The sequence below is a fragment of the Perissodus microlepis genome, chromosome 7 (assembly GCF_051167445.1).
Source record: "Perissodus microlepis isolate ML-2025 ecotype Zambia chromosome 7, ASM5116744v1, whole genome shotgun sequence".
In the NCBI taxonomy this organism is placed as follows: domain Eukaryota; kingdom Metazoa; phylum Chordata; class Actinopteri; order Cichliformes; family Cichlidae; genus Perissodus; species Perissodus microlepis.
In genome coordinates, this window is record NC_140467.1 from 64366630 (window position 1) to 64379240 (window position 12611).

Here is a 12611-nt window from a genome sequence, read left to right on the forward strand (position 1 = left end):
AAAGGGAAAATGTGAAACATGTGACTCATAAAAGAAAAAAAGAAGCTTAATTGCTTTATTCTTGTATTTATTAGAAACATTCTTGTTACAGAGGTGCCCATCACTTTGTGTAATGTTGTGTTTCAGCACGGACAGACGTGAGGACTCACACAGGAAGAAGATTTTTATCAAAGCAAGAAGAAAACAAATCAAAACAACAGTTTTTGTACAAGACAGAAAAACTTGTATTCGTTCTTTTGCCCACTGTGAAAACTGATGGATGTGAATATTGTGTGTGACGTAATGACGGTAAATTAATCTTATGTTGCGCATGTGTTATATTATCAATGCTTCCCCTGACACGAGGCATCATTTGTGTTATACTGTGTTTTGTTGTGTATGTTTGGCGTCACGTGGTTAAAATCTACAGTTCTTCGATTAACTGCTCCTTCCATAATCCCTCTTCTACCCCACTCCAACTTGAAATATGATTTCAATAATGATTGTGATTCTTTTCCCCACACTGAGACATCACAGCTGATTTTATCCATTAACGTCAGAAACATGATGATTTATGTCTTTCTAAGCCACAGCTGCAGACACATCCTCTCTTTGTACAGAATCTAAACGTTCGTGCAGGAAGGACAAAATTTAAGGCACGTTTTATTTCTCGCACACAAACAGTGAAACTGCAGAAGAGCGTGAAGCTGCTCTGAGCAAACAAATCATATTCACAGGCTCACAGCAGACTTCAGCACAGTCCTCTTTATTCACCGCTTTGAAACAACAGAGACGTCACATTTGAGACGCCTCCACCTCTCACAGCCTGCCGAGCGGCCTCACAGCGAGCTGATGGCGGTCTCCTCCTCCTCCATGATGGAGCGCAGAGCCTCCAGACACTCCACGGACACCGTCAGGGTGCCGACCACCTCGCTGCTGTCCTCCACGTCCAGCACTGCAAACACACAGACACACACACGTGTACTATGATTATTCAGGGAATGGTTTTGGGTTTCAGTCTGTCAGACTCAGACACTTAGTTTTAGTTTGTTATTTGTTTATTTTGCTGTTTGTAACTGCTTAATACCGTCTATCAGAGTACTTACCATCAGCCCTCGCTGCAGTACTGGGATCATTTTACATTGCATCAGGTAAGTATTACTCACTTTACTCTTTCATGTCACTTTGTGGGGTTCAAAGAATATGATTTTGTGGGTCAACTAAAAAGTATACATTTTTATTTTCACCCTGAAGATCAATGAAAAGGTTTGCAAAGTCACATCCGATCATACTAATGAAGCTGGAACGGCTTTTTCTCCTTTTTGTAACTGCTTAACTGGTGACAATCATCTCGCTGTGAATGGCAGTGGGTCCTGAACGGCACTTTCCCCACAGCACTGTAAGGTTTCTGTTAAGTCTAATTGTTGAATGTTGTCATTGTGCTTCTTAAATTTGTAAGTCTGAGTTCAGTCTATAGGATCAAGACGTTCCTTTGTCTCTGACCTCTCCAGACACTCTGTGCTGGGGGAGCTTTTATTGCAGATGCATCCTGACACATCTGTTTCTTGTGTGGTCGGCTTCCTGCCCTTTTGTGGCTTCACTGTGTTGTGCACGGTGAACCAATACAGGAAGTGAACCGTATATTGGGTGTGGGGGAGATCACCATTATATGACTAAGGATGTTGTTAGAAACAGTTGGAAGTCACACACACACACACACACACACACACACACACACACACACACACACACACACACACACACACACACACACACACACACACACACACCTAAACTAAACATCTGGACTGTAGGTGTGTCTGTGAGAAAGGACAGAAAGAAACACACGCACAGTGTGCGTAACAGTGTTGAAATACCGTATTTTCCGCACTATAAGGCGCACTTAAAATCCTTTAATTTTCTCAAAAATCGAGTGCGCCTTATCTATGAATTATGGCTGTGCTTACTGACCTCGAACTGATTTTATGTGGTGCACTCAAAAATCTGTCAAAAAACGTTTCAGTAGGACTTTGCTTGATGGATTGTCGGAGTGTTATGGCTACCGTAGTCAGGAGCCTCACGGCTCATAATAATCTGGGTCCAAAACTCACACACTCGTGCTTTCTCCTCGGCCTTTTGATATCTCGCAGTCTGAGTGCAGTCTGAAAATGAGTCCAGATGAGAGTCGCCGCGCCCCACAATCGCACTTCGCTTGTCCGGTTCGTGCCGAAGGACCTGAACTCATCGATCATCAGTGCAGCAGTAATCCAGGGATGACCCATGTCGGGCCTGCATGGAATAAGTGTGGATTTGCCACACAGCCCCACAGTTTTACCCACATTACCTACTGTGGGCTCAGACAAGCACGTTTTCAAAGAGAAACTATTCCCCTCACAACACTAAAAAATTCATTAATTAATTAAAATTAAGAACGTCTTTCACAGAGGTTTCCTCGACTCAGCAAGTCTGCAACAATCAAGCATGTTTCTGATGGTGAGAGAAACCATGAGGCTAGAACGCCAAAAACTGTTACCATAGAATGTGTCCTGGATCTGGGAGTGACCAATGCTACCGCATCATGTCAACGTGCAGGAATACAAAGAAAAACGGAAATATTGAACGAGGGACTGACTATTTCTATTCTGACATTTAGATTTAACCCAGAGAGGCAGCGAATCGGCAGCTGCTGAAAGACAAATGCTGTAAGCTGCAGGATGGTCTGGACCACTTAGAAAGCCACTCGAGCAAACACTGTATTTGGAGGTCGTAATCTAGATCAGCTAAAATGGTGAACATTAGAAAAAGGATTTGTTTCCTGTGTCTCTGCTTTTAAGAACTTTAAAGGCTGCTGTGGTCATGTTGTTGGTGGTTATCGTTTCGGTGCGTGCTGACCGCTCAAACGCTCCTCCGTCACGTCTCGCTGTTTCTCCAGGATGTCAGGGATCCTCAGGAAGGCCACGCCCACATCCTCACACTCCCTCTCCTGCTCCTCTTCCTCTGGAGGCTCGCTCACCACTGTGAACCGGATTCTGTTGGGAAAGGACGGCCCCATTAGCATAGCCTGCCAGCACCTGGACGCCAGCACCTGGACGCCAGCACCTGGACGCCAGCACCTGGACTCTGGCTGTTAAACAGGGTGGGCCATTTATATGGATACAGCGTAACAACATGGGAATGGTTGGTGATATTAAAGTCCTGTTTGTGGCACATTAGTATATGTGAGGGGGCAAACTCCTCAAGATGGGCGGTGACCATGGTGACCATTTAGAAGTCGGCCATCTTGGATACAACTTTTGCTTTTCCAATAGGAAGAGGGTCATGTGACACATCAAACTTATTGGTAATGTCACAAGAAACACAATGGTGTGCTTGGTTTCAACGTAACTTTATTCTTTCATGAGTTATTTACAAGTTTCTCTTTGTTCACAGCCATTGACATGTCGAAGAGGTTAACACGTGAGGAGCGGATCGAAATCGTGTTGATATCTGGTGAACGCAGTAACCGGGTCATTGCAGCAGATTTCAATGCAAGACCCCCTATGAGACCACCCATCTCCCATGCTACAGTCAGCAAACTGCTTGCTAAGTTTCGTGAAACTGGTTCAGTGTTGGATTTGCCAAAATGTGGACGCAAGAAAACTGTCAGTAATGAGGAAACATCAGTGGCTGTCCTAGCTTCATTCAGCAAGAGCCCACAGCGTAGCACTCGCCGCATGTCACTGGAGAGTGGCATTAGTCGAACATCCCTTCGGCAGATATTAGCTACTCACAAATGGCACCCTTACAAACTCCAGCTGCTGCAGCATCTCAGCGAGGACGACCCGGATCGGCGCACAGAATTTGCAGAATGGGCAAAACAAACATTGGAACAGGACCCTCAGTTCACACAGAAGATTTTGTTCAGTGAAACTTTTATGTGAATGGTGTTAACAAACAAAACCACCGCTATTGGTCTGACACTAACCCACATTGGATGGATCCCTCCAAGAGTGCTGGAACAACAAAAGTGATGGTTTGGTGTGGTATATGGGGAACAACGATAGTGGGTCCATTCTTCATCAGTGGAAACCTCAAGGCCACTGGATATTTGAACTTGCTACATGATGATGTGTTTCCCTCTTTATGCACTGAAGCTGGCACGTTCCCTGAGTTTCCCAGCAAGATGGTGCACCACCACATTATGGGTGCAGGTCCGAGCATTCCTAGATGAACAGCTTCCTGGAAAGTGGATTGGTCGTCGTGGGCCAGTTGAATGGCCCCCAAGGTCCCCCGATCTGACCCCCTTAGACTTTTATCTTTGGGGTCATCTGAAGGCAATTGTCTATGGTGTGAAGATACGAGATGTGCAGCACCTGAAACTACGGATACTGGATGCCTGTGCAGGCATTTCTCCTGCAGTGTTGCTATCAGTGTGTGAAGAGTGGGAGAAGAGGGTTGCATTGACAATCCAACACAATGGGCAGCACATTGAACACATGTTATAAGTGGTCAGAAACTTGTAAATAACTCATGAAAGAATAAAGTTACGCTGAAACCAAGCACACCATTGTTTTTCTTGTGACATTACCAATAAGTTTGATGTGTCACATGGCCCTCTTCCTATTGGAAAAACAAAAGTTGTATCCAAGATGGCCGACTTCTAAATGGTCACCATGGTCACCGCCCATCTTGAGGAGTTTGCCCCCTCACATATACTAATGTGCCACAAACAGGACGTTAATATCACCAACCATCCCCATGTTATTACGCTGTATCCATATAAATGGCCCACCCTGTAGATGGTAAAATGGTAGCGCTTTACACACCCAGTCATCCACCCATTCACACACACATTCACACACTGGTGGAGGCAGCTACAGGTGTAGCCACAGCTGCCCTGGGGCAGACTGACAGAAGCGAGGCTGCCATGTCACCAGTAGGCGGTAGGTGAAGTGTCTTGCCCAAGGACACAACGACCGAGACTGTCCGAGCCGGGGCTCGAACCGGCAACCTTCCGATTACAAGGCGAACACACAACTCTTGAGCCACGACCGCCCTGTAGATCAGGTGACTGCTTTACAGCAGCTGTTTGTGACCTATTACAAAGAGCCTGGACACCAACACTGGGGCTCTAACACCTGGCAGCAGCCAATCACAGCAGAGCATGACGGACGCTGTCTGGAGTCAGAAGAAGTCTGTGTTCAGTGAACTCCTCCCCCTCCTCACCTCTCCATGTCAGGATTTCGTCCCTGCAGGACTCCCCTCAGCAGGCGCCTCCTCGCCGCGTTCCTCTCGGCGTCCACGGGGATGACTGTGGACAGACAGTGAGGTCACAAACTGAGAGCAGAGGCTGTTGCCGTGATTGGTGCAGTGTCTGAGCACACCTGTGCAGGTGCGTACCTTTGCTGTAGTTGTAGTTGATGCTGCGGCCCGGTGGCGGTTTGGGCAGAGACAGCGGCGTTTCCTCCGTGGGCAGGTCCAGGAAGGAGTACTCCACGAAGAGACGCACCACGCTGCTGTCCCGTGCCACCCGAGACTCCGCCCTCAGGCTTAGACACACAATCTCCACCCGCACTCGCTCCGATACCTGAGGAGGGCGGGGCGAGGTTATTTAACCACAGGATGGTTACATCATCTACGAGTGTTAATCATCCATGAATCAGATATTCTTATGATCAATATGAAGGACGTGAAAACAGGAAGTGAACGGCAGCAAGGAAACAGCTTCATAATTATGTTACGCACACACACACACACACACAGACAGACAGACACACACACAGACACACACACACACACACAGAGACACACACACACACACACACACACACACACACACACCTCGTGCCTATGGTACGACAACTTTTCTTCGTGCCCCTGGTACTCTGCGCAGAAACACTTTGCCACACTTTGCCACACACACACACACACACACACACACACACACACACACACACGCTCCTCCTCCTCACCTTCCTCGCCGTGGCCGTGCCGGGCACGATGCAGTCATCGCTGTCAGACTGAGCCGAGTCCACTGCAGCTGCTGGGACGTCCTCCACATCTGGACAGGAAGAAGAAGAAACCAGCAGATGCTCAACAAGCGTCGACACTTTTGCTCTTTTCACCGTTTATACCACAAATTTGTCACAATTCTTCTCACGTTTTGTTTTTTTGATGTTTTTCTCTGTAAACTTGTGTTTTTAGACAAGACGTGAGTTTTTGCACTTTAAACTATTTCAGCTTTAAATTTGAATTATTTTCTTATGCCTTGAGTTTATATTCAAGGTTCAAGGTTCTTTATTTGTCACATGCATAGTTATAGTATAAGTATAACACACAGTGAAATGTAGCCTGACACGCTCCTCGACATGTGCAAAAATGGGGGGGGGGGGGGTAGAGGAAGAACATTATATATATATATATAGTATATACATTGGGTGAATGTGCAGTAGTAGCAGCAATATTTGATCAGTTTTTAACTTTTATTTTTTTAATTTAAAGTTTTCAGTCATGATTTCAGTGATGATGTCATAATTAGGACATTTTCTAATGATTCTCCGTTTTTATTGGTGTGGATGAGCTTCAGTGTGGGACACGTCACACATTTAACAAGAGGCAGAAAATGTTGTGTATGTTTCAAACACAATAAGCGACTGTGGGCGAGTCCCACAGTCGATACGGACCTTCGATGATTTCCTCAGAGATTTCAGAGTCATCAGAGTACGACGCAGCGCTCACTGTGACCAGCTGTCCTTCAGAGACGTCAGACTCTCTTTCATCGTCCTCTTCCTCTCCGGCACCTTTGGACAAAACCTGAAAAGAGGTGGGGGACAGGTGAGGACAGGTGAGGACAGGTAGGGAATGCAGGTAAACCATAAATGAATTATTGATTCCTTATTAGGTCAAACCTGTTTTTAACGAGTGTTGGGGTGATGGTTTCTACCTGGAGTGTGTGTGTGCAGGTTACCTGTACAGGTGCTGCAGGTAGAGTCTCCGCCCCCCGGGCCGCTGAGCTCGACGTGTCCAGCTGAAGGAAGGAAAAACAGAAAAACATCAAACTCCACGTGTTGTTTTATCCGATCTCCACCTGAGCCCCGAATGCACCTGCTGAGCTGCAGGTAAACTCCTCCCTCTCTGATCACCTGACAGAGGCAGTGCCTCTCACCTGTTGGTTGGCGGCCGTCCCTTCTACAAACGTGACTTTTTTGGCGGGTGGCGTTCCCTTCACCTGAGTCTTCGGTCTTGGTTTGGGCAGCGGGGCCTGAAGGGGGAAGCATCCAGAGAGGTGAGGGAGGAGCACACCTGGACCGAGTCACAGGTGAACATCTGCTGAAGGCACAGGAAGGCCGCAGCCTTCAGGAGGAACAGGCTCCTCAGGGAATTATGGGAATCGCTCGATTGTTGTGTTTAAATTCGCAGAAAAGGAGAAAAAAAATCGAAAACATTTTCAGGCCATTATTACATTTATAATTTATGTTTGGGTCATCTGGATGACCTGACCTGAGATTCGGCGCGATGGCGGCGGGCCTCCTTGCCCTCCGGCTGTTGTTTGGCCTCTGACGCTTCCTCCACAGGAGTAAACCTGGGCTCGTCCTCCATGGCGTCCACCGGGTGGATGTAGGAGACCTTCCACTTCAGAGTCACTTCGATGTTCCCGGCGGGGAGTCCAGAGGGATCAGCCAGCGAAAACACACCTGAGGGAGCAGAGCAGGTTACACGTGCTCACTCACACCTGATCATCCTGATCCTGAAACATTTCCTCAGACAGCAGCAGTGTGAGGCGTTTGGTTAACTTTAGATTTAAGAAGTTTAAACCATTAAAACACTTTTTGATGTTTTATCGCCTCAAACAGAAGCCTGGACCCTTCATCAGGAGCTAAAAATAAAAACGTTTCCTGTCCAGTTTATTTAAAACCAGTGTAAAGTGTGTATGTCCATGTTCAGGTAATGACGGTGAGAAAGAACAGATCACACTGCAGCTGAACACTGAAGCTGCACCTGCAGGCGAACAGTGTGCTACAAACACCTGACTCACCTGTGAGGCTCTCGTCGTGGGTCAGCGTCCTCAGAGGGACTCGGGCCTTCCCCAGGTACGTGTCCATCTGCTCCTCTTTGTAGTCGAACACGTAGAACTGAAGGAGCTCCGCCTTCAGGTACCGGTCCAGGTCCGCATCCATCGAGACGGAGTACGACCTGAGGTCATTGAAGTCGGGGTCCTGGCGGTTGTGAACGGTGGCGGTGGGGTGGTCGGGGAAGTGAAAGAACTTGTAGACGACATAGGGGCTCGGCTGCCAGGAGCCTCGCGGCTGAAGGCCGGAGCAGCGGCGGACGGTGATGAAGAGCTCGTTCCAGTCGCCGGTCGTCGGCGGAGGCTGAGGAGAAACGACACGAGTGAGAACCTTCACCTGCTCAGGTGTGTGTACACCGTGGGTGTATTCTCCTGCTCGTGTATCTGAGTGACGACGGGTGATGATGAAGCTCACCGCCTTCATCTTCTCTCGGTACAGTCGCAGCGTCTCCGTCATGGGCACCCTCAGCCTGAGCCAGAACTCCAAGGAGCCGAAGCAGCGCGCCTCATCACGCGACCCTGAAAGAGGTTTGCACACGAGCGTTCATCTGACGACGCGTTTTCATCGAACATCACCGACAGTCGCCGAGTCTACCGTCATCGTCAAGTACAGCCGCCAGCCCGCAGACCGCGTGGATCCGGCCGTCACCGAGCTGGCTCGCGGGTCACACGGCCCCTCAGGACACACAGGAAGGTAAATATCCAGGTTCTGTCTGCGGCCCTACTCTGACCTTGTACATATTTGAGTGTAGAGCGGACGTGAGGCGCTCCACTTATAAAGGCTAATTTACATTAGATGTAACGTCATGTGGTTGGTTGCAGCTAACACACTCACATTAGTTTATGTTAAGTCTGCTAGCCACAACCAACCAAACTCACGACGTCATGTCCCGTACTGACAGGAGATGGCGCTAAACATCTTTTTAAAGAAGCGTCTCTTCTTAGACTTCCACCTCCCTCTGAAGGTGGAGGAACAGCACCGGGATAGACGAGCTCTGCAGAGAGCGGTGCGCTCTGCTGGATGCTCGCTCAGAGCTCCCTGACCTGCAGTGTGTCTACACCGAGTGGTGCTGAACCAGGTGTTGGACTGGACTCTCTGCACTGCACTGCTCATGCACTTGACAAAATAATGTACTTTAGTGATGCACCCCACCGCTCGCTGTCAGCCTGCACCTGTTCAGTGCTGTTCTGGTGTGTCTGAGCATGTCTGTGTATGTTCGTGTGTGTGAAACATGGACTCTGTGTCAGTGAGACTGAGCCTTTACACGAGCAGCTCTTTGGCTGTCTGTCAGTCTGTGCTTATGTCAGTCTTTCTCTCCCTCCCGCCACAGACCAATGACTCACCGACGAGCGCCACGCTGCCGTGAACCTTCCCGTCCTGTTCCAGCAGCTGCTGCAGACGAAGCTCGCCGGCCGCCAGTGTCCTCCAGTCCAGACCGAGCGCTTCGTGCAGCTCCACCCTCACCGCGCCCCGGTGGAGGTAGTCGAGGAAGCGGTCGTCCACGCTAACCACGTACTTAGAAGTAAAGTTGTATTTCGGACCGCGGCCCGTCACCACCGGTGTGGCGTGCAGCTCGAACACGTAGAAGGCGTACGTACAGAAGGTGGCGGGCTCAGCTTCGCCCAGCATCTGCAGGGCAGAGCCAGACAGCGTGACGCCTACTATCTGAAGCTCCAGCAGGTTTTCTCCACTCTCCAGGTGAAGCGCTTCGCCAGATTCGTCGGCCTCGTCCTCGGCTGTGGCGTCCGCTTTGACGCTGTAGGTTTTGGTCCCGTAGGCGATGTCTCTGAGCTGAGCTGCGGAGCAGAGAAACCTCATCATCAACGGTTCATTTATTCTTTAAACTGAACATCAGCAGGAGAACTGGATGGATGCTTGGATGGGAACCTTCCAGTTTCCTGATCTTCGTTGCCCTGGCGTCCAGCAGCTGAGCCTGGCGTTCTAGCTTCTGCTCGTACTCGAGTTTGTCGGCGTCCATCTTGCGTAGCGCGGCGTCCAGCTCGGCCTGCGGCCACGAGAAAGGAAACAGATTCTGCTCAGCACAACAAACGTGATCAGGTTCCACTCTGACCCCTCCCCTTGCTGCTTTGCATACAGTAAGAATAAAAGTGGGCGGGTGTGTTTGCTCCACCTTGTAGCCTTGGCTGATCCGGCTCTCCGTGCTCAGGAGGCTCCGGGTCTTTTCCAGCTCCTGGATGGTTTCGGCGTGAGCGGCTCGCAGCTCCTTAATGGCGTTTTCCGTGCTGGTGCCGCCCGTTTCCTCCTCCGCCTCCCTCAGGAAGCCCAGATGTCCACTCCTCTGGGATTTACGTGTCTGATAGACGACGATGTTACAGACAAAAGGCGAGACGTGAGACTGAATCTGGGCTGTGTATGATCGCAGTAACGACCGGACGGCAGCGGCGTGTGACGGGCACTCACTTTGACGAGCAGCAGCGCCTCAGTGAGTTCGGCCACGTCGTAGTCGCTCCCCTGTGAAGAGCACGGTGATGTCACACACACCAAACCTGCAGCAGGTGAAAGGATTTGATTCATCTGCTCACCCGACTGTAAAACTTGAGCTGCTCATTCAGTTCCTCCAGCTGCTGCTTCTGCTGCAGGAACTGCACCTCCAGTTTCTGATTTGCTTCTTTCAGCTTCTCGTTTGTGTCTGAAAAACAATCAGAGGGAGGAAATCGGTCGCCACATTCACCCTCGGCGCTCTCACGGGACACGGAGCGGTCTTAATGGGCAGGTAGGGGGCGTACGCGTACCTCTCTCGGCCTTGACTTTGTCGAGGATCTCGTTTTTGTCGACGAGGTCGGCCTTGAGCGCCGTCTCCAGCTGAGAGATCTGAAGCTTCAGCTGCTGCTCCTGAAGCTGCCATTTCTCCTGCTGAGAGACGTCAAAGGCGCTGCAACGAAAGGAGGAGGTGACGGAGGTCAACCTGGGCCAGGTAAGACTGAAACGTTCATGGACAAACGGCCCTCACAGCGCCGCGGCGTGTCTTCGCCTCCTTCTGCTCACCTGTTCAGCAGCTTCTCGTTGCTGTCCTTCAGCAGGTCTCTCTCCTGCTCCAGCTCGCCGATCCTCTCCTGCAGCTGAACGCACACACAGGCAGGTGAGCCACCCACACCTGCACAGCAGAACACCCCTACAGCGGACTCAGGCTCACCTGCTCCATCCTCGTCCTGGAGACGCTGGCACTCTGCAGCTGCTTCTCCAGCTCCAAACGCTTCAGCCGCTCGTTTTTCAGATCCGCCGACAGCTCGTCCACCTTCGCCATCGCCGCTTCATGACTGAGCTTTAGCGTCTGCTGACTCTGCAAAACAAACACCGCCGCTGTTAGCTCGCTGTGTGTACACACCTGACACCTGGTCTTGTTGACCTCGTCAGGCCAGATGTGTCTGCAGATGTGTGTCAGTGCCATAAGGTGGAATTATAAACGGGAGGTTAGTCACATGATCTTTGAGCTCATCATATCCAGCTCTGGTGTTTCGTCCCTACTGATCTGCATGATTCACAGTTTAAAACAATGCTGTGCACTGAATCAAGCCCCTCCCCTCTTAAGAAATCTTTCTCCTGATTGGCTGCAGAGGGATTTGATTGCACTTGAAGTCACAGCGTTGCATAGAAAAGTGTGATAATTTGTTCTCTCACAGACAGAGAAGATCAATAGCGATTACTGGGTATTGATCTTGGTGCTGCAGGGTTTCAGGTGGGGGAGGAAGAGGAGGAGGCCGGGAAACGTCTCACCTCCTGCAGCTGCAGATATCGCCCCTCCAGCTCGGCCACGGTGTTGGATCTCACCGCCAGCTGCTTCTGCAGTTTGATCAGCGTCACGTTGCTGTTGACGTGCGTCCTGACAGGAAAAAACAAAGATTCATCCACAACCTCGACCTCGAGCACAGCTTTGAGTGAAGAGGTGACCACAGAAAGCGATTATTGTGAATGACGGACGCCTCGCCACAGCACGAGCTCATCTTCTGCCCTGATACGGTGAAAGCTGTTGGACTGAAACCGTGAGAAACATCGTGGAGAAACAGGTTCTGGTGCTCCCCTCCAACAAAAACCTGAGACCAAAATATTCTCACTGGTTTTATTTAGATGGATTTTCTTTTACTCAAACATAAACGACATTTTTGATGAAATAACAGGAAACATCAGAACGAGGCGCCGCTCAGCTTTACTGAAGGCTTCGTATTTAAAACCAGCAGCTCGTACCTCAGTTTGGAGGTCTGCTCCTGCCGGACCTGCAGGAGTCTCTCTTCATACTCGGCCTCCTTCCTCCTCAGCTCCTCCCTCAGCAGCTCCAATGCACCTTCCAGCTCCTCCATGCGGCTCCGCTGGGACTCGATCACATTTTCTCTGCGACACAAACATGACGCGTCACAATCAATGAGCCTCTAAAAATGAGGGACTGTGTGTGTCACGACCTTATTTAAACCCCTCCCGCTAAAGCTGCGAGTCTGCACTTCACTCACAGCGTGAATCCAGTAAAGAGCTACAAAAACTGTCATTTATAAATCCTCAGAAGAAAGCTCTGTGGAGCCTTAGTTACTGTTATCTTCCTGTTTCAGTGCCGATGCCAGCTAGGAGGACACG

At 49.8% G+C, this 12611-nt stretch overlaps 1 protein-coding gene across 8 annotated transcripts in view; it reads right to left on the minus strand.

Annotated features, from left to right (window-relative positions):
* Positions 1-41: 41 nt before the first annotated feature.
* Positions 42-12611, minus strand: part of rpgrip1l (RPGRIP1 like) — a 29297-nt gene continuing 16727 nt past the window's right edge. For 7 of the 8 annotated variants that reach the window (XM_084936676.1, XM_084936678.1, XM_084936675.1 and 4 more), the window contains 20 exons: positions 12231-12374; positions 11763-11868; positions 11182-11328; positions 11034-11107; positions 10781-10920; positions 10571-10677; positions 10449-10499; positions 10159-10341; positions 9915-10032; positions 9371-9823; positions 7994-8545; positions 7459-7652; positions 7124-7219; positions 6926-6985; positions 6642-6771; positions 5931-6019; positions 5359-5545; positions 5185-5269; positions 2872-3008; positions 42-934 (listed from right to left, as the gene is read on the minus strand). In XM_084936676.1, coding sequence (XP_084792802.1) covers positions 819-934; positions 2872-3008; positions 5185-5269; positions 5359-5545; positions 5931-6019; positions 6642-6771; positions 6926-6985; positions 7124-7219; positions 7459-7652; positions 7994-8545; positions 9371-9823; positions 9915-10032; positions 10159-10341; positions 10449-10499; positions 10571-10677; positions 10781-10920; positions 11034-11107; positions 11182-11328; positions 11763-11868; positions 12231-12374 — 3169 coding nt within the window. In that variant the 3' untranslated portion in view covers positions 42-818. The remainder of the gene's footprint in view (positions 935-2871; positions 3009-5184; positions 5270-5358; positions 5546-5930; positions 6020-6641; positions 6772-6925; positions 6986-7123; positions 7220-7458; positions 7653-7993; positions 8546-9370; positions 9824-9914; positions 10033-10158; positions 10342-10448; positions 10500-10570; positions 10678-10780; positions 10921-11033; positions 11108-11181; positions 11329-11762; positions 11869-12230; positions 12375-12611) is intronic. The other variant, XM_084936680.1, reaches the window with a different exon arrangement.